This window comes from Struthio camelus, chromosome 6 (assembly GCF_040807025.1).
Source record: "Struthio camelus isolate bStrCam1 chromosome 6, bStrCam1.hap1, whole genome shotgun sequence".
NCBI classification, from domain to species: Eukaryota; Metazoa; Chordata; class Aves; order Struthioniformes; family Struthionidae; genus Struthio; species Struthio camelus.
In genome coordinates, this window is record NC_090947.1 from 2,551,152 (window position 1) to 2,576,660 (window position 25,509).

The 25,509-nt window shown below is 41.6% G+C and overlaps 1 protein-coding gene across 17 annotated transcripts in view; it reads right to left on the minus strand.

The window, feature by feature from the left end:
- HDAC4 (histone deacetylase 4) overlaps window positions 1-25,509 on the minus strand; it is a 293,162-nt gene that overhangs the window by 51,839 nt on the left and 215,814 nt on the right. For 13 of the 17 annotated variants that reach the window (XM_068947757.1, XM_068947754.1, XM_068947760.1 and 10 more), the window contains 4 exons: window positions 23,853-24,082; window positions 13,544-13,801; window positions 10,982-11,168; window positions 3,232-3,365 (listed from right to left, as the gene is read on the minus strand). In XM_068947757.1, the coding sequence (XP_068803858.1) occupies window positions 3,232-3,365; window positions 10,982-11,168; window positions 13,544-13,801; window positions 23,853-24,082 (809 nt within the window). The remainder of the gene's footprint in view (window positions 1-3,231; window positions 3,366-10,981; window positions 11,169-13,543; window positions 13,802-23,852; window positions 24,083-25,509) is intronic. The other 4 variants (XM_068947759.1, XM_009671046.2, XM_068947752.1 and 1 more) reach the window with 1 other exon arrangement.

Consider the following 25,509-nt stretch of genomic DNA (forward strand, 5'->3'; position numbering starts at 1 on the left):
AGCAGTAGGAACAGAGCACTTGGCAGGCTGTGCAGGAGCCTCTCGGTTGCCTGACGAAAATGGCTTTTTACTGGGTTAATTTCCGAAATTTCAAAGCAAGTATTTTTTTGCGCGCATGATAAAATATTTATCTGCCAGCCTGTTTCTGGCTTGGGGCATTCATGCAACACAAACCCCAAGTGAAAACTGCCAGTTCACAGACACTCTTAGGACTGTTTGTGCTTGCATTGAAAGCAGAGTTGCAATTTAACTCTAACCCGCGATGGTTGCATTTCTGCTGCCTAACAGCAGAAAGAGCGGTTCTGCTCTTTCTGGAAGAGCTCAGGGGTCCAACTGAGTCTTGTCTATCCCGCACAGCACGTACGTGACTATGTACTGAGCAGGGCACTGTGTTTTTATCAGTGTCTAGCAAATACTTATAAACGACAGAATTAACCTACCCACACAGACCACAGCAAAGGACTGTTAAGGAAGCAAAGTGAAACATGAGGATAAGGAAATATCAAAGTTTAAACTCTCCTTTTACAAATACGAGTTGTAATAAATGGATTAACTACATAACGACAAACAATTTTCACATCAGATCCCAGAGCTTGCGCACTGTCTGAGGCATAGGGCAATACATCTGCAATGGTGAAGATAAAAAAGAGCGTGCCCAAATGCATCAGTCAGCAATGCCAGCTAAAAAAATAACCTAGGATAAAGCAGGAGCTCAGCAAAAAATAAAACATGCAAACTAGCAAAAGTTCTGATTGCTGTCATGCAGGTCTAACTTGCTGCAGACATAGCAGACCTACTATTAATTCTTCAAATATCCACCTCTTTCAGAGTGCTGCTATGCAGATTGAGCAGCTATAATTCATGAAAAAATGTACACAGAGAACCAGCTGCATCAGTATTAAGTGTTGCCATTATCATGTAAACAGCTCTTGTAAAGCTTTACACGTCACACGTGCAAAGAGTAAATTGGGGGGGGAGGAGCAGGGGGAGCGGAGGGAATGGTACGTTCTGTGCTTAACAGGCCTTTCTGCATAGGCACCAGGGATTTAACAAAAAAAAAAAAGTAGTAATAATTATTAGGCCAGGTTCCAAAATTCCTTTGAGATCAATTGTATCATAGAATACGTCCCACTGAATGAAGCTTTCTGCTTGTGAAATCTGCAGCATTCCTATCCTTGTGGTAATGCAAAAACGTCCATCTTCCCGAGCGCTTCCAACAGCTCACGCACACACTCCAAGCTAGGGTCACGGATCGCTCACATCTAAAATTCATCCCCTTTGCCACGCAGGGGCACCTGACGCAAAGTGAGGCTTTGCCAAAGGAAACCTGTGTTGCATCTTGCTCTCCTTTCTGCTCAGTGAGAGACAGGTTCCAGCAGCGGGATCGTGGGATCCTCAGAAAGAACGTGAAAAAAATCGACTTTAAAACATGCATTAAATCACACAGGTGCAGTACACCAGAAAGGGAACAAATGTCAGTGGAGCCAGGAAAAAAAGCTTGTCGAGCACAAAGGAGTGACATGAGGAGTTGGAAGGGAGATGGAGAAAGAGGGAAAGGTTGTGCCCAGCAAGCCCAGGAGAAGGGGCTTACAATAAAGAAGAAAACTTTAACACAGATTTGGACATGAGAGGGAAAAGTAGAGATAAAGGAACAGAAAAGCTGACCAGAGTAAGGAAGCAAGCGTCATGAGAGTGCCTGGTTATCCTGAAACGGCGGGTCACACATTTAAGAAAGGCACCAGAAAAGGAAACGCAGGAGTTGAGGCAGGAAGCTACCATTGCGTATTTATGGTTTTCAGAAATAGGATCAAGATACGGTTGAATTTCACCAGTGTTCAGAAGGGAAACATGGTGGAAATCAGGTGAATGTCAAGAACAACTCCAAGAATTGATGTGAGAGAAATGTAAAACATCCAATTAAGGAAACAATTACTTTTGCAACAGAACAACAATTGCTTGGACTCAAACAACGAAGAACTTCACACATTGGAGAAGAACATCTGTAACAGAAATTTAGGAGACTGAGGAAGCAATTAGCGTTCTATGATTTAATTACTGCTTCTGGAGGAGCTAGATAATAGCAATTTTTTTTTTTTTTTGGTCAGAATAACCCCAGAACTCAATTAAATGGGTCTTTGCAGACACAAATAGGTCTAAAATTCTTCCTTGCTCTCTTCAGCGATAAATAAGGATATGACAGGAGAACTTTAGCTAATGGCAATGCTGCCACCACGTGGATAGATTTTCCGATTGCTCAGAAAATATCTAGCCAGATTCTGACATAACTCACACATATAGTATGATTCAGTCTTCTTAGACGCTCAGAGGACTGAGAAACAAAGACTATCAATTAATCATTACCATCATTAATACTACTATTAGTTATTAATAACTATCACTATTAAAGTTTATTATCAATCGTTAATGTTTGTTTTAGTATCTAAACTTTCCTCTTAGCTTGCCTTGCTCCTAAAACATACATGCCCAACAAAATTAATTTAATCTGTTTTGATGGAATAGTGTTTAGTTACACCCTCCCATCCTCATTCTTTTTACAATAGGTTCATTTCAGTTACTTTTAAAAGAGTATTAAAAAAAAAAAAATTAAAAATTCTGCTGTTATTAAATAACAGAAATACAAACTTATTGATTGGCCGCATCTCTTGTTACGGTTGAAGAGAAATGAAATAACCTGTTTTATTCCATATTCTGCTCTTATCTTTTGTTGTTCCAAAAATCAGCCCTTGGTAAGGACTTTCAATTGACTGGCAATAGGACTGAAAAATTACATGAGCAACTTCATTGCAAACAGTGAAATCCACACCAGACAAGAACACTTTCCAGAATTTTACGAAATTTGTGTTTGTAACAGTCATCACGATGCAATGAAATCGGATCGCCAGAAAAGTCTTCCTGGCAGAAAAAAACACACAGGCAGAAATAGTCATATAGTCATGGATTAAATTGAAGTCACATATGGCAAAATGCTGCCTGCAGCTGGAGCTGTAAAAATCTAAAACTGGAACACAGCGTAAAGTTTGCCCATCCAGGTAGCAATGAGCCATCCAAGCAGCAGGTTTGGTAGACATGCTAGCTTCCAAACCAGGGATCAGGCTCTCGAGAAACGCGCTACATACAATCTGGCAGAAGGATCAGCCTGACAAAGTCGCTTTATTCTCTTTCTTTCAGACCAACCAGCTCATCTCCCCTCTTTGCCAGTATTTTTATTACCTCACACTTGCTGCGGAGACCTGTCTCCTGGAGCCGGGACCAGATGCTCTGGATTCTCCCTGCATGTTCTGGGTGGCTGTTTGTGTTTCCACAGGTACACTGATGTTTCAGCATCAAGGTGTCGTACACAAGGCCTGCAGCAGAGGGTACAAAATTGCTCTCAGGGAAAGAAACTATTTTGCCAGATACATGGGGTGGGAAAAGAAAAAAAAAAACCCTCTCGTTTTTGACTACAGCGCTTTATATTCAACAGAACACTTGCAGACAAAGGTAGCATGATTTTACCAGTAGCCATAGACCTCTAAGAAATAAAAATCCTGGAAACGATGCAGGTAGCTTCTCTGAAACGGAACCAAACCTGCGATGATTCCTTCCGTTAGAAATTCTCAACGGATATGGAAAAGAAATTAGTCACCAACATCGCTGCAGGGTGTAGTTATAAGGTTGACAACAGGAGGTGACAAATGAAAGCGTGAGTATGAGTAGAGACATGCAAGTGTAAGAAAGTGATCTAAAAAGGGATTGACTGTTACAACTTTTCCACTGAGTACTTTTATAAATGCTGCTAAAGTGGCTCTAGGGTTTGGGATTAAAACCCAGAAGGAATAAGTCGTTAGAAGGCACTGTGTTTCATAAAATAGTTGGTGCTGAAGTCTTCGCATCAGCATTATTTGACAACGTACTAATTAAGTCTATTAGCACACACTTGAGTATAATTATTTAGCACTATATGTAGGTATTTAGCAGTGTGGTTTGACTTTAACGTGGGAGTCAGGCAGCTAAATCCTCCTGTGTTACCAAGTATTTATGGCATGACAACAGCGTAGGAGACTTTGATTCATGTTCCAGAGTTGCCCGGGTACATTTTTGGAATAGGAGCTGGGATTTCATAGCCAATATTCCACTGAATGCAAACAGCAGTTTCTCCACAGCTATGCAGTCTTAGCGACAAAAGACCTGAGCAAAAGAGATGCAGTAAAACGCTTTAATTTACCCTTCCCTTCAGTCAAAAGCTCCAGAGAAAAGGGCAAATGAGGAGTTCCAGGAAAAAGGTTTCTTGCGAGAAATGTCTGTCTGAAAACACAATATAAAGTCACCAATCAAAGGTCTTGAAGAGAACCCAAAGCTTTTGAATTTGTAGTGAATGCAGAAGGTTTTCCCAGATCCCAGCTTTAAAGGGTCTACATTAACTGATACTGTTGCTCTCTGCTCCCCCAGAGCATACCTATGCTGCAGCTGAAGGTGTGAATAGAGCTTGCACAGCTTACCTGAGCTGGCTTTCATGCAAGCAGTTCAAGCACTGGTAAATAGCACAATTTGCAACTGCATGGAGTTCAAAGAGGCCCCTTTAAAAAAAAAAAGACTCTGAGAAGATACATGGCAGGCAGCCTGGAGCTGAGCTCTGTGCTGCTGCATGCACCCAAGCTAGCTAGTTTGACTTAAACTGGAATCACACCTTTTGCCTGAGTGTAGGCATGCTCTCCCACTGAAAAACTTGGCTTTCTCTTGTGCAGCAAACTCCTGCACTGACACTTTCAGCTAGTCAGCCCTTAGGGAAGGTGTCTGGCAGCTCCTCATTTTGCTGTAGGTGAGTGCAAAGGAAGAAAAAAAAACATGCTGAGTTCTAGGAAGAGAACAGAGTCTTGGTTAATTGGTCTGGGTTAGCCAAAGTTCAGTTATATAAGACTGTATTATAAAGCTCTGTAAAGGACCCCCATGTTTGATTCACAGCAAACTTTATGAGAAGCTGCTGGGCTGAATCAAGCACTATAAGTGCCATCTGAGAAGAAGCTGTAGCCCAATGGTAAGGAGAGCTGCCCATGAAAACTCCCCTAGATTTTCTGTCAATGCTCTTTTAAGTTCAAGTGCTTTTAAATGAGTGCAAAGTCTGTGATTTTCTTTGCTTATGCACGTTTTCCCTCCAAGGTTAATTTATTTGTTTAAGGAAACCGTTCTAGAGGGGACTTCATGCATTTTCTTGGTTTGACAAAAGTCCCGAAGTACCCCAAAGTCCCCATGTAGATTATTTTCTAGATCATGTGCGACTGCACTAGGTACTAGGTCAGCTAAATTGCGGTGCCTAAACAGAGGAAAGTGATTCCATCTTCTCCAGCTTCCAGACTTCTATGGGGACTACAACTACATGCTACAGGATTAATGCAAAAAGGTGCATGTGTATATATACTCTATTTTAAAATGTATATACTCACACTCAACACTAACTCTCAATTCTAAACAAAAACAAGTACAAGAGATAAGTCAGTTATTAGGCAGCTGCTGACCAGTCTGGGTGCAATCTTGGCTCTTTCTGTTACTGGCTTCAGCGCACCCTTGAGGACTGCACCCTTGAAGGGCAGTGAGGATTCACACATTCACCGACTTGGCAGAGAGCTTGTCCTGCAGCACAGTGTGAATTAACACATTATGCTTATCATTACTCAGCTTTTTTAAAGGTGAACAACAAAACGAGAGCCCTACTGTGAAATCTTTAATTGGAGACATTCTTGCTAAAACTGGTCACACATCTCACTAAAGAGCAACCGGAAAAAAAAAAAAGAAAGCAAGTCATTCTAGCAGTCAGCACAGCATACAAAGAAGCCTGCGACCAAAGACTTAAAAAGATGCGAGGCATTCTGGTGATGGCCAAAGAAAATGGCAATGGAAGAGCATGCCATATGAGAGGACGGACAAAGTGCATCGGAGAATTCACAACTAATGGAGATAGGAAAAGCTAGATATAATATAGGGGAGACAGCAACAAGAACCTGCACCTTATTTGCAAATGACGTACAAACCTGGAGATAAAGAGTAGGCTAGCTCATATCATGCCTTCATGAGTCTGAGCAAAAATCAAGTATTTCTCAGGCACTTAATAAGTGCTTTTTAAACAGTCTTTTCTTGCTTGCCTCCCATATTCCCAGATGATGCTTAATCCTGTTGCTCTGACAATTGTTTTTGATACCTGGAAGCTGGACACAACTTAACAGTAAATTATACTGATCCCATTGCAAAGCTGGAAGGGGTCTCAGCTCATTAAAATAGTCAGATCTGAATCCTTGTTGTAAGTTTCTTCTCAAAAGGTGTTTTCCCCAAGTCTTCAGCTTTAAATAGTAACTACCATGATGTAACCTTATATACAGAGGTAAAGTCACGCCTACCTTGTTTAAAACCTTTATCTTGTTCCCTATTTTGTATCTGGGCAACACTAGAGGTGGTAGGGTAGAAGTCAACACAAATCAACCAAAGGTAAGTGCAAATTAAAAACTAGCCTTTTTTATTGACTTTTCATTCTTCAGTTGTTCCCTTGTCATCCTATGGTGCACCAGATTTGCCAGTTATCTCCCAGGTTTTCTGGAGGGCTTTCGGTTTCAGCTCAGAACTAGGCAGTTGAGATAATTTAGCTCGTGTCAGGTAAGATGACCTGCTAAGAGAGCTGCACTTTTAAGGGCATTTTTATTTTGATATTTGAACCTCATTCCAAGACTGTTCCAGTTAGGTAGAAAGACGCTAAATGAGCCAGAAGAGCCATGAAACACAGAACACAGAAAATCTCCCTAAAAGATTTGTATAAAAGGTGGTACGAAGTGGTTATCTGACAGTAATGTCTGGTGTACAGACTTCCATGACATTTGCTTAGACTGACGCGTTCCCATCCGAAACTTGTACAATTTACATCCTTACAACACTCTGGTGTTGTGACTCATGGTCACACACTTGGGGGCAGAGAGGGCCCTAAGGGGTTAAAAAAAAATTTCAGAAAAAGTGGTGGTAGGATGCCTACACATCCCTCTTGGCTATGTTAATGGGGAGTACAACGGGGATTAAGTAATTTGGTTGAGTTATATATAAGCTTTGTCCTTTCCCAATGATTCAGTGATAACAGCAGTGGCCCAATGAAGTTTTTCTGCATTGTAATCACGTATCACTCCTTTTTTTTCTTTTTTAAATTAAACCACTGGAAAGAATGGAACTGTTCCAAGTTCCTTCCTGCAGTTGGGGACACTCAAATGTTAAGACACACACAAAGTAAAGCTTGACAATTTAAGCTTAAAATACTAAACTGCATTGGCCATTACGAGTTAAATTAAGTGGTGCTGGAAGCAATACTCCTTAAGACATGAGAAAAATCATTTTTGAAGGTCAGCACTAAAGCAAAACCGACTCGCTTTTCTTGGCAGAACAAACATATGATTTGAGGTTCAGATAATTATATTGCTCTACACAGCAGAGAATAAATGCCTTCATCATAAATGAAAAATACTTTAATGCAGAACATCAGAATAATTTGTGGAACCATTTTTACAGGAGATCAGAGACTAGATAATTGGAGCTATGCAAATTAATGGCCTAACCTGAGAAGTCTTATTCAAGTGTGTGGAACAGTACATGCAGAAGTATTCATTAAAGTCAAAGAGGGCTACTTCGCTACCGAGGGCAAGTTCAAGGACTAGCTTCCTTTTATATGCTAGTATGAAGGAAAATTAGGTGTCATGCTTCAGGACATAAAACTGATTGCCTTGAAGAAGTCAGGAAGGACACTTTGTTTTCACTTTCATGTGTGCTAATGCACATTATGTTTGAGAGGTGTCTTATGGTGTTCTTTTCATATACCTTTGAAGTCGCAAGTACTGGTCACTGGCAGAGACGGGAGAATAAATTATACATAAAACAACAGGATTTCAAGCCGTCTGGTCCTAACTCCATTCAGAGAAAACAATGGGATTTTCTGTACAACATTCTAAACAAAAAAAAAGATGAAGAATTCCTCTGTCTATTGGACAATAACTGATCTTAGAGGAGCCATACTTGTGTCTAGAGTCATCTTTGTTTGCTTCATTAGGGCCACTGAACGGGGTTCTTTCTCCAATCCTCTTACAAAAAGATCATGGCAATTCAAATCTTAATGTCTATGAAATCCAGAGCACATAATTATGGTAGAATCAGTCTCAAAGGCAGACACTTCTCAGACGGACTGATTTTCCTAGTGAAAAAGAAGCCTAACACACTTCAGCACTGCTTGCTTTGAAAAATAACGAGGACTTTAATTTCCTGTCTGTCAAAGAATAGTTCAGTCCCAGTGATTAAGGCTTAGCATCCACCTCCAAAAACACAGTATCTTTGATACACAGTAGACAAATTCAAGAAAACGGAATCAATCTAACCCGTGCACACATGCTCCCCATCTGAAACGCCTGGCTTTCCTTCCTATGCTTGAGGGCCAACCATGTTAGGCCCTTTTTTTCTGTCTACCACAAGGAAATGGTGTCAGCTGATTAAAGTACTCCTTCCTTCCCCCTGGTAGGAACGCATGTGGGAAATACAGCAACTAAGCTTGTCTGAATGACTTCTCTCGGAGAAGGGAAAAGGGAAGCAAACACAGAGGTTTCATGGCTTGAGTGTGGAGAGGGATTTAAATGGACTATTTGTTCAAGCATAAAGAAAAACAAAGGGAAAATAATCATCTTTCCTGAAAATTTTCTTGCATCCAGTTTCCATGAATCTGGCAACTGGTGTCTCACTTCATGCCCTGAGTTTGTACCAGAGTTAGTGAATGCCAAACAACACTTCCTCCCTTGACAGAATTTTATTGCCTCTTTCCTTCTCCATTCACGTAGCATAAATGCAAAGGACTGCACAATGGAAAATCAATGGAAAATCAAGCCTTTGAGACTTAACATGGGTAAATGCTGTGAAAAGGATATTTAACAGGTGAAAGACACTAAGCATTCTTCATAACACTGACATGGATTAAGTAAATGTCCAGTACTGTATAAAAGCAATGTGATTTTCTGCTTTTTATTTTAAGTCACTTTTTTTACCCTACTGCCAAAGAAAATAAATCATAAATTTTTAAGTGTCTTTTCAAAGCAGTACACTTTTCAAAATCTTACTACTGTATTCTTATATAATTTTTAATGAAATTCAGAGGCACATATTTGACTAAAACATATACTCTCTGGTAGGAAATACTATTGTATGTCCAAAGTCTTGCGCAAGATTGACAAGACAACTTAAATACCAGAGGAGGAGAAGGGAAGAAAGAAAAGGAATGAATAATCTCTTAAAGTAGGGCCAGGCTTCCTTACTTGTTTTCAAAGCATCAAGATTTGGGGCTAAGTGTATCATATGCTCAAGTTTCATCTGGTTTGATTGTGAGTCAGGGGCTCTGTACCCTTCTCTGTATCCTTGGCAAAAGCCAAACTCTAGAATAACCTTGTTACTTCCAGTGCTGCAACTGGTCATATTAGAAATTCAGGTCAACCAAAATTCTAGATTTAACTATTAGCAACAAATACAAACATGAAGGGCTAAATTTCAAAAAATAAGACACCACTTGGGCTTTTAGAAAGCTGCTTGCATGTGCTTCCCACTCTGGACCCAACAGCTGAAGAAAAAAGTCATAGGTAACATATCATTCCTACCATACCATCAAAGTCTGTGAACAAACCCAACCCACAGTGCTCATTTTATGATGCAAAAAGTATGGGTTGAAGTAAGATTAAATGGATAAATCAAAGGAAAACAAAATCATGAACTGCCCTTATTTAAGGTAACTATTTTTTCTTCTTTTTTTTTTCCTTCTCCTCTCCCCAGGGTGCACACCATATGGCAAAATGTTCATTCATAAAATAGAGTTTGACATGTGAGGAAGAAAGGACTAGAACAGCAGTGAACGCTAAAAAAAGTCTGCTTAATGCCCTAACATAGGACTTGAAAAATTGCAAGCAATTAACTTTTACCTGTTACAAAAGCTACTGAACAGACAGAAAGGATTTTTGGGAAGAAAAAAGTTGCTCACAAGCCTTCATTGGTTTGAGAAGAACAATTATTCTTCGCCTTTAACTTTGTGAGGAGATTAACACCTTCCTTCCACTTGTGCATTGCACTAGACGAATGCAGAATTGTAGTCACAAATTTGAGATGAAGACAGAACAGCTAAGAAAACACTCTTCACTCTGTTTCTGCACACTGACAACTTGAAATCATCAATTCATCTCACCTTTCTGATGCATTACACTATGCCAGGGATACTAGCCTTCTTTCTCTCTCTCTCTTTTTTTATTTTTTGGTAAGCTGCAGAAACGGACTTTCCTTAGTGGACGCTGTGTTACGGAAAGGAGTGATCTGGCACAGAGTCCAAACCGATAACTTATGTTATGAAATTGCGCAGGGACCACAGAAGACGTGGAAAACACAGTCAATAGATACTGCAGGTCCTGGTAGCATTAGGTGTCCCAGGACCATTTGGCATGGTGTCCTTTTTCAATAACACTGGGCTCTGCTCCTCTGCTCTCCTCGCCTCCAAATCAGCCTTGTCATAGCATATGACTCGCCTTCTATTTTTCTGGAGGAACATACTTAAGTACTACGCTACATCTCTATTGATTTTGCAGACACTTTTCTGGCTAGGCTAAAGGGTGTTCGACCCTCTGGGGAAAGGAAAAGAAGGGCAACAGCATATAAAATGATCGAATCTTATCCTGAGAGACCACAGGACGTTATGGAGCCTACAACCGTAGCTGAGATTCAGACTCCAAACAGATGGCCTTGTATGGACACAGGGCTAGAGCAGGGCTGAAAAGTAAGCTTTCCCACCAGAGTACACCTTTCCACCTAAAAGAGGAGAGTGATCTCTCTAATGCCACTTCTGTACAGTCACTGCCTGCTTTCTGAAAGTAAAAAAAAAAGGATAAGGCAAAGCAGTCACCAAAGCCCCATCAATTCAGTGTCCAGTGGCCTAAAACGTTACCTGTTGTGAACCTTGGCTTAGTGGGTGGGTCCTGTACGGACATAGGGAAGGTGGCCGAGGCAGGCGAGGACTGTGCACGGGACAGAGGTCGATGCCCTCCAAAAGAGACCGGCATGCCAGCTGCCTCCAGCGACGCCTGGTAGTTTCTCAGCTGGTGAATGCGTTGCTGCTCCAACAGAAGGGCTTGCTGTGGGGAAGAGAAGGGGGTAGCTGCTGAAAGCCTATATGGTGCCTTCATAAAATGTTTTTAAAGGATTTTTAAACATTACGTTTCCTGGCTTTGACTCATTTATCTGACACGCAAGCACAAGCATACATATGCAGCACAGATGTGTGCATTCCTAGACTGAAGTTAGGAAAGTAGCATGACAGCATGGTCAAACCTCAACCCTGAGGCTAGTATATGACGACTAGACTATGTCATTAGAAGAAGCAGTCTCGTCTTCCCCCTGCTCTGGCCACTGATTTCTACTCCTGTGCCACCCCTACCACCGCACTGATGTATTTAGCAGTGCAATGCACCAGGTTAGGGAATTGGTCCTGCTGAACTGGACCAGGAAGGAGAGCCTTTTCAGCTGAGCTGGTTCTCTGCATAGCCATGGCATCAGCTGGGCAGGCTCCTCATCAGAAGGCACGGCTGGTCCAGTTTACCACATTCAAACTACACCCTGACACGGTTCCCATTCCTTCTATTTAATCACTCTCCTCTCTGAGACAAAGTAATTGCTAAAGGAAATACTTCTTTTAAAGACTGCTCAGGTAGGGCTGCGCGTTCAGGACTAGGGAGGGAGGCTGCCTATTCGGAAGAATGATTTCACTGCCGTCCATCAGCAGCAGCATGCTAAGTTTTGTTTCTTTCTATTTTTTTTTAAATAAGGCTACAGTGCCCAGATGTGATTTTATAAATCAAAGAAATAATGCCTTGCTTAAGCATCACTGGCAACGGCCTTGATCTTCTGAGGCAGCACTGTTATGAAGATAACACTAAGACCTAGGAACTGAAAATATATTCTCTGAGCAGTAGCCCGCGATGTTCATGTGGGACACGCGAGTCGACTCTGCAGTGCCAGGGAGGTGCCAGGGAGCAGCTAGACGCAAATTGTCACACAGGGCAACCACTTTACGCCTAATTCGCAGACATTGCAACTGCAAATTTGGCACAAGTCTGCTTTCCCTAGCCAAGGGCTGTGCATTTGCTCAGAGAGGTACATGCTGGCATTGACACAGCTACCTGTTCCTAGCTGTATATCCCATCCAGGGGTTATACAAGGCTCTAGATAGCCAGAGGCTCAGTTTTAAGGACTGCAAATATGAGCAGAGCAGTGATACCTTAAGGGAATTGATACCTTCTCTCTTGCATGACTGCTACAATGACAGACTGCTTTTGGGAGACAGACACGTAACTAGGGAGATCACGCAACACTACCCCTGTATTGGATTTATTACTTGTGATGTACCTGCCTCTGCTTTTTTTTTTTTTTTTTTTTTTTTAACCCACAAAGGCCAGCATACCTGAGACCTCTGGGATCTGCAGTTCTGAAGGGAGAATCTCCTTTCAACAAAACTTGCCACCCAGCTGTTCTTTGGAGCAGTTAATTGGTTTCAACAAAAATCAGACTAAAATAAAATTCTCAGCTAAGGGTAACCTTAGTGGTCAAGGACATATTTTGGCTTCCTAAAGAAACAAACAGAAAGTGGTTCTGTGACTACAAACACATAGACTACGTTTTGCATAGGTGATCCAGATTCCCCTCCCTGTGACTTTGGAGTGAGGAGGTGACTCCATGGGAGGACAGCACTGACGTTTGCTGAAGATTTCTTTATGTAGCAAACCCTCAAGAGCTGGCTCCCCTAGCTTCTCACTGTTCGAGTGGTATTAGGCAATGACAGAGAACCAAGTCCCAAACAGTCACTCTGATAATGCAGGGATTTACTCTGTAAACCAGCGGCACAAAGCTTTGTTGCCCCTCACCCTGCGTCAGAGCGCGTTAATAGCACATTTACAAATATCAAGTCTAGTCATCTGCACAGACCACATGCTACTATCCTTAGTTACATGGGTGCAAGCATGAGTGCATGCATGAAATTAGTTTAGTGCTAAGTGTCCCACTTTCTACCTATACATGGATGGCTCAGTCCTACATGATGATTACAATCTACCATTCAAAGTCTGTGAAAATCTTGAACTATTTTGAACTTACTAGACTTAAATATTTGGGTCAGTTGCAGCCATATTTTTGTACAGCTACCTAACGGGGATTGCAGAGGTTACTCCTAGCAGCTCAAACGCTCTCTCACCTCACAGACACCCATCTTCTTGATTTTAATTCACCATAGCAGTACTTAGACTGCATCCCATCACTCAGTATCCTGCTACACTCCTCAACTTCATCCCTGGGGCACACGGTACACTTCTAGCCACTGCAGTTTTCCCAGTTCGCCGGTATTGTTGTGCCCACGGCAATATCCTTAATCTTTGTCATGGGAGAGCAGAGAGAGTGTCAGCAGCCCCCCTGGGTGAGCACAGCGCCAGCCTGCTCTGCCTATGTTTTGAGAGCTCACCTGACGGAAGAGCAGCTCCTGTTCGGCCTGCCTCTGCCCAGGCTCCAGCTCCTGCTGTGGCTCTGCTTCCTCTTCATCACTCTCAATGGGTTCCTGCTTCACTTGCACCATGTTGGCCAGCCCTGAGGCCTCCTTCTGGCTTGTGGCTCTGTCGCTGTATGGCTCCTCCAGAAGGGCTTGGTGTTCCCGTAACTCTTCTTCTGTCTCCTCAGGGTGGCTTTCATGCTGGCGAGCTGGCTCATTGGGTTTTGCTATCATCTGAAAACAACCAACAGGTTAACTGAAAAAGTGTAACCCATTAGAGTTAAAGTTGACTGTGTTCCCCTCAAAGAGTCAGCTTCATGAACGCAAAACTTGTGATATATAGCTCATATCTTACAAACCACATCTAAAACAACAGCGCAAGAGAAAGAGCAGGTCAACCTTGACATCCTATCATAGACTGACATCCTATCAGGACTATCATAGAAAATCTGCGTCCCAAGTAATGATGCACTTGATTTGCCCCTAAAGAAAGTAGAATCTTTTACGCCTACACACCTACGGATGCTACTCCATTCACAAATCCACAAAGGAGAAGCATAAGATCGATCACTACATTTGGCAATTAAAATCCAGAAACAGAAAATGACACACCAACCCTCTAAGGGGTTTATGCTTTCTTGTTTGCCCAACTTCTTTTTGAATTACTCAGTAAATTATATCTTATAAAATGAGACATCAATGAGACAAAGGTAAAGACACCTTTGCCGTTTGTACTCTTAATAGTTTAGTTCAGAGGAAATTGAGGACATTAAACTTACAGCACCTGTACAAAAACAAACAACAAGAAGTAAGAGAGTCATTCTAACCAGACTTTCTGAACTAGAGGGAGTGAACTCCTCTGGAAATCAATTTATTTGAAAGCAGCTGCTAAAATGAAGGGAACAATATAATTTTCACTGTAATTCACACAGGCTCAAACTTTTGAAACTTCAGCAGCAAGATAAAATTCACAGTTCTTAAGTCTCAGCCTGCTAGTGATTTTTATTTGGGGCAAAGAAATCTGTGAACTGTTTTTAAATCCATCGCAGGTAAATAAATCAGTTCTCCTCTCCTTAAAAGAGGAAAGCTCGTTTCACAGGCTTATAAAGAAAACTGCTGAACTTTGAAAGTTGTCAGGGTAAGGCTTTAATACGGATTAGGTTATTGGTATGAAAGCAGCATTGATTTTAAATCTAATAAAGCTAAATCAAAACACATTCATTGAACATATGCAGAAGGAGCGACTACGCATAAGTAACTTGCTCCCTGAAGAAGAGTGGCTTAAACTTGAAACTAACACTTTTCCCCTACACTTAGGAAGAAAGGCTCTGTGATATAACTTAAGTAAAGCTATGCAATGCAAAGGCCATATTAAGTATTAATTCCTCCAAGTAATGCACCAAGGACAGCAAGGGATTGCTCATAACTGGAGCAGACAATCTCTGATAAATGGGGTTCAAAGTCTCTTTTAATATCCAAACATCATGAGAACCAGAAAGCTGCGCAACATCTTTCCAGCACTTTGTGCATTATCAAGTTTTGGATGTCTGGACTCTTAGCTAAGAGAAGCAGTATGCAAGGAAGGGCAAAATCTAGCCTAGAAGCTCAAGAAAAAAACCCTGTGGGGTTCACGTGACCCCCCCAGTACAGCCCACCCCTCTTAGTGACAACAGCCAACAGTTTTGTCCCTTAATGCTCATCAAAGCTTCTCAAGGACCTTTGTGAGGTTCCCTTTCCTGCCTACCCCCATTTCATTGCTTGTAATACACACTGGATAATCAAGCTACTTTAACCTAAAGCACTCAGGCTTGGTGAATAAAATGTGTTTTAAAGATAATTAAATCAACAAAAAACACCTTCTATTTTTTTTTTCTGCTTAGATTGCAGGTCTCAAGCTTTGAACTTGATACTTTTTGAGCTTATGAACTACACAAGATGAATAATTGCTTGGAAAATAACTTACAATGTCATTCTCAAATCTAATGGAAATGAGAAGCAATGCAATTACCTGTAAGATGTAAATTATTCCAACTCCATAAAAATGTAAGGAATTAAATGAAAAACGTGTAAAATGCTACAACGAAGGCTGAAAGATCAAGTGACCAATGACAAGGACATTTCAACCATTTAGGTTGCTCTCCCAATGTGAACTGAATCTCTTGGCATGCCATTTGTCCTAGCTGCTGCAGTCTATTCTCCTTGAAGTAAAATTTTGCAAAGTATGTATTTGTTATGAACATACTCCATATACTACATAAGCATGTGCATCCCAGATCCATTAACGCTCTCTGAAAAGCTTGTTTTTGGCATTTTATGTACTTGTGTTAAAACGAAGCTAATAGTTTAAGAAAAAAAAAAGTAATGTAAATGGAAGGGACTGGCTATAAAGTTAAGATAGCATTTAAAATGCTTAAAAATATATCTGAAATAATAAACAGTTATTCAATGCACCATAAACAACTTATCCTTACCTGAATTAACTCTCTAGCATCCTTTGCAATGAGGTTATTCCTCTATTTTCACATACAGTCTCCTCTAGCCATCACATACTGCCACCATAAAACATTGTTAAGAACACTGCCTCTCAAGCCTTGGACAGCTGTTTCAGTGTAAAAGAAACTATACATCTCGATTTACAAGCATTATTAAAAGACTGGGTATCACCAGGCCAGATACCTTATCTACCTCCTCTGAATACAAAGAATGGGGAAAAAAATCATGGCAACATCAGGTCCCAATAAAAGAAATCCAAAGAATTAATTGTTGTATTTCTTTGCTACTAAAATTCCAGCTCATTTGAAATCTGAAAGGGACCATATTCTGTCTACTGATACCTTCTCTGTAGTGATATATTCTTAGGACACTGGGAAGTCCACAGATACTGCTAAACAGGCTACAAACGTGGGAGAGCGCTCTTAATATCTTACCTTTTTTGAAACTGCTTTGCATAGCTTTTTTTAAACAACTAGCTGCCCTGAAATGAACAGAGAAACCCTCACAGGGCAGTACAAGGCTGACTTTCTACCACCTCTCATAACGTAATCACAGAGTAATCACAAGTCTCCAATGGAAAAACGCTTGAGAAGTTCCCACAAGGACACAACGAATGCATTTTTTTTTCTTTGGAAAGCAAGTTTCACAGAGACCTGCCTGGTCCTAAACAGCAGCTGAAGAGCTCCTCTGGAAGCAGATGAAGAGCTTAAGAACTTCCATAAGAACATATAGCAAAGCTTCTTATCTGGACAGACCAACTCTGAGGAAATTGTGCACTTTTGAACCCTTCCCTGAAGAAAAAAAGCAGTTATAGAGGAAATTTCTGGTCCTGTATAATTAAAGGACAAGGATCCTTCAACAATAAATACGATAGAACATCTCAGCTGTCTACGACTGACAGAGATGAAATTTGGTCATGGCTTTGGGTAAAACTTGAGTTAGAACGACTCTCAAGATCTCTTCCATTGTACGAGTCCAACACAGGGCTGTGCCATTTCTGTAGCACTGATCATCATATAAATGGTTACCCAAACCAGGGAAAAAGCTGCTACAGGTTCGAATCTCTGAGTGGACTGCTTTCAAATACAACATCAGTAAAAGTCTTCTGAGAAAGGGCACCTCTGCTGGAAGGAATACCTCAATCATGCCCTTCAGAAACTTCAGGATGGCTGGACTGACTGACTATACAAAGGACAGAGACAGGAGGCCGAAATCACAGCCACACTCACCTTCAAACCGATGGATAGATCATCATGCTTCTATACAATTCACCCAAGAGTTACCTACAGGTAGTGGAAGCTCAAAGAAATCCTGCTTGATAACATGCCAAAAGCCCATTCCACTTGGCCAGATAAGTACATCTGGTCAAAACCTCGTGCAGATAAGTGTGCTGGAAGGTGGAAAAGATAGCACTATTGTTGAGAACCATCAGGGGAAATGTAGAGCAAGCCTTGCTAGGTGGAGTAACTTCCCTTTGTTTTGGGTGAACAGGGTGAAAGAGAAGAACACACCAGCTTGGACCCAGCCAGCATCCGCCTTCCTTATGCTGCTAAGGTCAGCCATGCAGTCTCCTCTTCCCCCTTGAACAGCACTGTGGGAGACACAAGAGCTGGCATAGAACAGCCCACTCACCTGAGGAGGAGAAAAGCCAGGGGGCAAGGGAGAAAAGCTGAGTTTTGCACAGTCATGACTGTGCCCCACTGTGTAGAATCAAGTGGAAACCTCACTTTCCTTCCTCTGGAGATCAGGAAGGATAAACTCAGGGAAGAAAGAGGTGAAACATAGGGAGGAAAGAGGACAGGAACTTTGGACAGCTGGGGAGACAGCTCTGGTGAAAACGAGAAAACATAGGGGATAAAGAGAAGATAAAGGCTTAGCTCAAAAGCATCCTGAGACAGCCAGCCAACAAAATGCCTGTCCTGAGTTAAGGAAGTGGCTAGCAATTGACAAGCAGGAGGAATGTACTGTCGAGCAGGTATGTTATCTGGGTTGCTCAAGGGAAAGGAAACTATGAGCTGGAAGACATAAGGCAGACTACGTCCACAGGGGAGTAGGTATGTGGACAAGCCTTTGAAGAAGAAAACATATTGCTGAGGGCTTGAAGTAATCACTCAGAAATGGTAATGCAAGCCCCGCTCTCCTGGCTAAACAGTATGGTTCTTGCCACGTGAGGTACCCCATACAGAGTGGGAATTTGTAATTTTTAACTTTTATAGGCCAAAGAGAAACAAGAGACGGTAAGGAATGACGGAGAGAGGCAGAGCTGGGCATATGCCACATAGTGAGTTGGCAGCACATTGTGCAGGAGATGAAGCCTAGAAAAATCTCTTTTTATTCCTGAAGTGATTAGACAGCAGGAAAAAAAATAACCATCTGAAGCAGACTACCTGCTGGAAGGGCCAAGGAAGTGCTCGCCTCTGGGCCGTGATGAGAGGGAACAACTGAACTGCAGTGAATCAAAGAACGCCGACTGCCCGGAGGGGGAAAGGAGGGGAAGCGAGAAGACAACACCCAGCAATCATCAGAAGCTGTTTCCTTTCTCCTCTCTCCCAAATAAGTGGAATTATGGACCTGATTATATCAGGTACATATTGACATACTGCCAGATCTCCAGCAATAAACATCCCATGGAAGCACAGCTTCTGGCAAAACTACTCAATATCATTTATGCAATCACTGGGGCAAAGAAATACACACACAGGAAGTCCAACCTTCTCGCATTCTGCTGAAGTGCATTTCATATTCCGCCGAGCGAGAGACGTATGGGAATAATGAATGAGTTTTTCAGGAGATCTTTTCAATACTTATTACACCCAATATTATGTTTGGGCTCCGCAAGCCACCTAAGAACTCTGGCATTTTTGCAGAAGATGAAAGAATTCTCCTACTTTATCAGACAAAGCAAAGGATGAAAAAAAGAAAGGAAGGTGTTGTGACTAATAAATGAGAAAAGATTATGCCACAACAGGCTTCCCTTAAACCGTTCAAAGTGTAATAGCTCTATCTAAGTGTTGGGCAATACAATCTAAAATACCGTATTTTTCCAATATTGCAAATTAAATGTTATATATTAAATGCTACTTCAGGACTCATTTAAGGCTAAACAGTTAATGTGTTCCAAAAAGGGGAAAAAAAATCAGGAAATAGCAAGGTTATATTCTAGTGTTAATAAAACATATCCACCCAACACTGCTGCACCACAGACAAGTCAAGGCACTGTAGTCTGGCATATATATGTTGCCGCTGCAGAAGAAACACCTCTCTTTCCAGAGAGTGCTAAAAATGGCTTTTACTCAGAACAACCATAATTTGACCACAGCAGCTCCAGTGTTAATCTGCTTAAAAGTACAACTCAGGACTAAAAGAAAGATTAACTGTCCTATTAAGTTTCCTTGCATTATACATTCAGTGGATTAAAGCCAGAACACTCATCTTCCCTATAGAAAGGTAAAAAGCTGAGTATTATTCTGGCACAGGATTTACAGAAATTCACTTGCATAATTCTGTTTAGAGAGGGAATCGCTACTTCAATTGAAAAGCTCGTCCTTTTAACTCAGAAATAACTGAAGTCCACTAAGATATCACTGTCACGTGGAGTTATTTTATCTGATTCCAAAAGGTTGCCAGAACACTCTCAAGACAGAAATACCCTTCCGAATGCTAACTCAGAGCACCGCAGAGAACCACGAGCAAATCACTGTTCATCTCTCACACATAAAAGACTAAGATTTGCATCTTAAAAGAGACTGAAGTCTGCACGGAAATCATAATTGCTGAAGACGAAAGGATGCTGGGATTGCTGCATATACTTATCTTACAGTAAAATAACAGTCCCGTTCCCCTCCCCACCCCTATCAAATCCTCTCCAACTATGGTAAAAGAACATTCGCGAGGTTTGAATGTTAAACACTGAAAAAAGTAAGAAGTATAAGCATCTTATTTGTGACATTTCAGATCAGTTTTATTCTGCGTCTGTGTTAACAGACAGCTTTTCTTTTCAAGGCTGCAAGACTGGTTGGTAGTTATTCTTTTAGGACACACGTCTCACGCAGATCAAAGGTTGCGCAGAGCTCAATTAACAAGCAGTCGTTCGGTATCTTATCCAGAGTCTTTTTCAGTGTACCAAACACAGTGGTTCAGGAGAAAGAGCTGTTGATTTCTACATGTGTTTTGGTAGTGTGTTCATCACTGGAGTACACAAGTGCTTTGCAAATATTAACATATCTGTCTTCACAAGGAGTCAACAGCAGGAGGGGAGCTACTGCTTCCATTTCCTCAAATAAGGAGCCGGAGCAGAGCTTATGGTCAAAGCAGGTGCCACATTTGGTGTTCCAATCTGATATGTTGATTTTAATGCCTTACATTTTGGACGCTCAAGTACACCTTTAGAGCAAGGAGCCCCGCTTCTGTACAATGTGGACCAGATAGCCCAAAAAAGGCATTCAGAAAACGAGCGATACCGTAACCTTGCAGTTGCACACTGGCTTAATGGAACAGCTCAGCAGCTCTGGGACAGGAAAGTAAAAGCCAGTTCCCTGGGACAACATGAAACAGCCTTAGCCCTAAGGCTCCTTTTCCTCCTCTTCCTCCTCCTTATGTGTCCTCCAACTTCTGCAACAAATGAGGGAGTGCTCCAGCAAAGAGCAGCCTCGTTTTCACTTCTCCCCTGTACCAAGTTTGAAGTCTTGTAAAAGAAATAGCATGTGATGACTAAAAATCATATCAAAAAGCATGCAAAAAAAAAAAAAAAGGAAGCAAGACAGACTTGCATGGGAAACTTAGCTACTCCCATTTCCTAGCTTGAGTGCACAGGTTTGCAGTTTCAGTAATATTCTTTTCACGCCATTTTACGTGCATGGCTCTCACATCTCCGTTTCTACTTTTTCTCCCTCCTCAAAGCAAATGCAAATGGAGTCCATCAGGTGACAACAACCAGGTCGGCTGGGCTGGGACTCCCCTTTTCCCATGGAGCCTTACCACTCAACTCGAGGAGTCACTCACAGCGGCATCAAGTTGACACGCTCTCTGGCAGCAAGCTGCAGACCACGATGAACCACAAGCTTCGCTACGCTCAAGCAATCCCTACTGTGCTGCCGACAGCACGAGACAGGGGGCTTTGGACTCCGTTCTGCTATCCAGAGGGAACGTATGCCAGGGAGCACCCTCAAGGAGCTCCATGACTCCTTCAGTCCCATCTCTCTCTAACCCCTCACCTCGCGCTCTCCTTCCCTACCCAATCATCCTCTCACTCCTCACGTTTTCCCCGTTTGACAAATCTCAGGTTACTGCTCCAAAGCCTCAGGCACCAGGGCTCTGCTGAAAAATTCCCTAGATTGTCATTCTTCTTATTTATAATCATAAGCAAAACAACATATTTTCCTTAGCCACCTTCTTGGAAACAGCAAGATTTGTTTTGGCTGCAGTTTTCTCAAAAATTTAATCTGATGTAGACACCTAACGGGGAAAGCTTAAAGCCAAAGACTTAAAGTTAGAAAAAATTACAAGCTATTGAAAACACTCTCATATTATTTACAGGAAATAAAACATAACCGTAACAACAGACAGTGCTGTCAGTTCTGCTAATAATTAAAAGGCAGCAATCTATTATATTATTTTTAGTCGTGCCCTCACTCTCCTACACATAAGGGTCTTAAAATATCTGTGCGTCTGGGAAAAGTCTTTTTCCATGTCAGCAACTGGATGCTATCCCAAGGGATAAATTCACCACACACATACAGAGTTAGTTACTAAATGATTTTAACTCATTACTGAAATACATTAAACACAGGGAAATTGTCCTTCTGCATTTAGTTTAATTATGCTTCCCCCCGCCACACACGCTTCTCCCATAGCTGTGATGCATCACAACTGTAACAAAGCCGAATTTCCAACTCCTGAAGGAAATAAATCAACCCACTCAAATCACGCATAGGCTCAAACTCCTGGGAGGTCCAAACGAAAGCCTGAGCGAGTTTGGTAGGTACGTCACAGCGAAGCCTTTGGACGCTTGCAAGGGTTGGCAACAGAAAGTCTCAAAACCTGGAACAAACAAGCCGCTGAAATGCAATTTCTTTCCTAACAAAGAAGCCATACCTAACGCCTAGAGCCTGACAATCCCCATTTTAACGTTTGTTACGCAAAGCATGTTTGGAGCGGGGTAAGCTAAATTTCTATGGCAACAGCAGCTCCACACCACGCCAGTGTGTGAGGCTGAATGAAGTCCAGGGCTGGCACACACGGTACATGGTGGCAAATATCCAGAAGTACATGATTGACGTCAGCAACTTGTGTAATCATCCTGCCTTAGCTGCCTTCCATAAACAACGTTTTTTGGGGGGGTTGGGGTTTCTTTCTTTAAATTGTCTCTTTCTCCTTACTGGAAAGTATACATTTTTTTTTTTTCATGGGACACCACATAATCAAGTCAATCCATCTCCCAGTAGTTCTATTTACTCAGATGACAGGAACAGTGAAAATATTTGGAGAAATTGCCACCAAAAATGGAACCACGGTACTCTGAAAAGCAAGCCTGCCATCTCGTTTGTCCTTCAGTCTGAAGCCCACTACCGGATTTCTTTGATCCTTAAAGAAAACCATGTCTGGAACTTCTTGAATAAAATCTTTAGAAAGTCTAAACATAACCGTGGAGATCACAAAAGGTCAGAAAAATAACAGGCTGCTTATGACTGATTTCCAGCAGCCTTTCCCTTTCCTCCAACAGCCTTTTTATACTCCAAGACTTTATCTGCGGAAGGCCTGGGACAAAATCACAGCCAGTATAAACTGTCATAGCTCCATTCATACCACTTGTGATCAGATCTCTTGCACTTAAAAGCTGATTTTTACTTTCTGATGGACTAAAAAAAACAGGATAGATTTTTGTCTTTTTTAACCCTATACCTATGCAGTCATCTCAAAGCAGCTTTGTTTTCACTTCAGGCATAACACTGGGATGCCCAGACAGATGATTTTGGCTGCACAGCAACTGCAAAACTTGTGCACTGATGAATGGCACTCTGCAACGTTCACCTGATGTTCTCTAAGTGATTTACAGAGAGCAAGATAATAAATGTGGTGTTTTCTTCCTTCAAAGTAATCTTTGAATCACATCTAATTAATTTTCAAAACAACCCCTGCAGGATGCACAGCAATACTGTCCCTATTTTCAGGAGATAAAATGGACAGAAAACTACATTGCTTTACATAGGGCCATAGTTACAGAGAATTTAGGCTGGATATGAGAACAGCTACTCTAGTTTTAAAAGGTAATCCCAGTGAAAAATGCTTTAGTAAATCTGAAAAACTTCACTTTCAATTATTTTCTAGTGTTGTCATCTCTGAAATTTCTCCCTTTTTTCTCCCTCGGATTCATACTACTGCTCCTTCTCCCTGAGAGCTGAATTTATGCCCAATACATATTTTCCCCAATACATATTTTCCCCATATACCTTGACAACATTTCACATTCTTTACTACAGAACAGGCAAAGATGCTGATGTGGATGAATGGCGGCAATGACAACTTCAAAAAATATCACCGGAAAGCTATAGGTTTGAACTGTACTTAGCTTTCTGCTACCTGCAACAGAGGTATTGATCCTCACCTTGGCGATGCATCTCCACATCCTCACTGGTATATCTCTCAAAATCATGAAAAAGAGGTTTAAGGATCAAGGCTAATTGACGATGGAGGTAGAGGCCACACACATTACAGCACAAGAAGCAAACAGCGGTGGCTAAAGACAGCGCTGATGCTGTATGAGTAAGACATACTTGAGAAGCATCGTGCCTACCTTGTTGATGTGCAGTTGCTGTTGCTGGAATTGCTGTTTATGTTTCTCCAAAAACTGTTGATGCTGCTGCTGGATCACTAACTGCTGGAGGGCCTGGGCGTTCTGAGGAAGGGGAGCAGACTGCGTGCGCCCCAGCGGGCGATGCTGCCGGAGTTTGTGTATTGAAGGGGAGACCCGTTCTCCACCAACCAGAGACTGTGCATGGAGGGGCAGTCCTGAAAGATACCAGTCTGAAGATAATATGGAGGAAAAAACAGCAGAGAAGGAAAAAAAGGAAGAAAGGAAGGGGAAAAACGGTTGTTGAGTAACACTGATGGTGACAATGAAATATACTGTTAAAACCAGCCACCTCGCCATTTACAGCTGAAGTATCCTTAAAAGAGAATAGAAAACAATTAATTACTATTGGATGGAATGATACTTTGTTTTCTTTTGAATTCTTTGTTTGCTTGTTTGCTCAGAGACCCTAGGGAATGCTTCACTTCTGAAAATCAGCAATATCTTATGGATCCTTCCATTTCCCAGCAGATGACATGAATTAACATCCCACTGATTGTTTCTAGGAGGTGTTAAAAACTTACAGCTTGCCTTGCAACAGGAGTAATCTCAGGTTCATTCATAGGAAAGCATCAATCCAACCTGTCACTCTCAGTATTCAGCTATTACACCTTACAATGGACTTAGAAATGCTGAAAGATTATATGATGATGAAGCTGCCTCTCCCTCTAAATCACACAGAGAAGGATGGTTGCGATAGGCTGCACTATACCTGCCCTGTAGAAATGACTAGGAATGAGAACTTCCACCTGATAAACCTCAGACTGACATGCCTTGGAAAAAGACTTTCTACTGGAATATTTCAAGAATAGGAGAGCAGTAAGGCTCCACTATATATTTAGAATGAAGGTAAGTTAAGGGACAAGATCACAAAAATAGAATTGTTTCCATCATTGTTGCATATATTCATGCTAGTAACTTACTAAACATGTAAGGGCCCTTTTGGGAGGACATGGATGACTCATGGCCTAGACAAATGGGGTCTCTTGGATGACTGTCCTGTGAAATTTCTCTTTCATCTCTGGTAAGGGCATTTGTTTAGGAAGTGTCCTCTCTTCTTAGCTGTTCGGATAGCAAACCAGTTCTTGTTCTGCTCCCTGGAAGACATACCTTTATGTACTTTTTAGAAACCTGGGACAAGGAAGAAAAGCCTAACACAAAATAAAACCCAGGAGCCAAGCAGCTGAGAAAAAGCCTGCACCGTTGTCAGTTAATGCCTCGGGAAAGAAAGTTATCAACGCTGTGAACTGCTGTGTGTCTAACGGGGATAAGGCTGCACGCATTTTTAGCAAAAAATATATCATTTTGTTTTATTTCACTGCATAAAACAAAGTAAAGACTGCTCTAGTGGTCAGTAATATTCAGATATGAGATAGTTCTAGGATTGAAGAAGTTGTTTCTTCACTCTTTCACTTGCTCTTCTTTCATTGGGAACATACAGAGAAGCTGTAAAGAAGTCTGCAGTCTGCTGAACACAGCGACTTAGAAAACACCTTGAAACATCTGTCCCAGGACACTACCTCCTGTTCCCACTGATTTCACAGAACTGCCCCACTTGGAGGAATTAGATTCATTTTGAAGTCTCTCTTCTTGTGGGAAG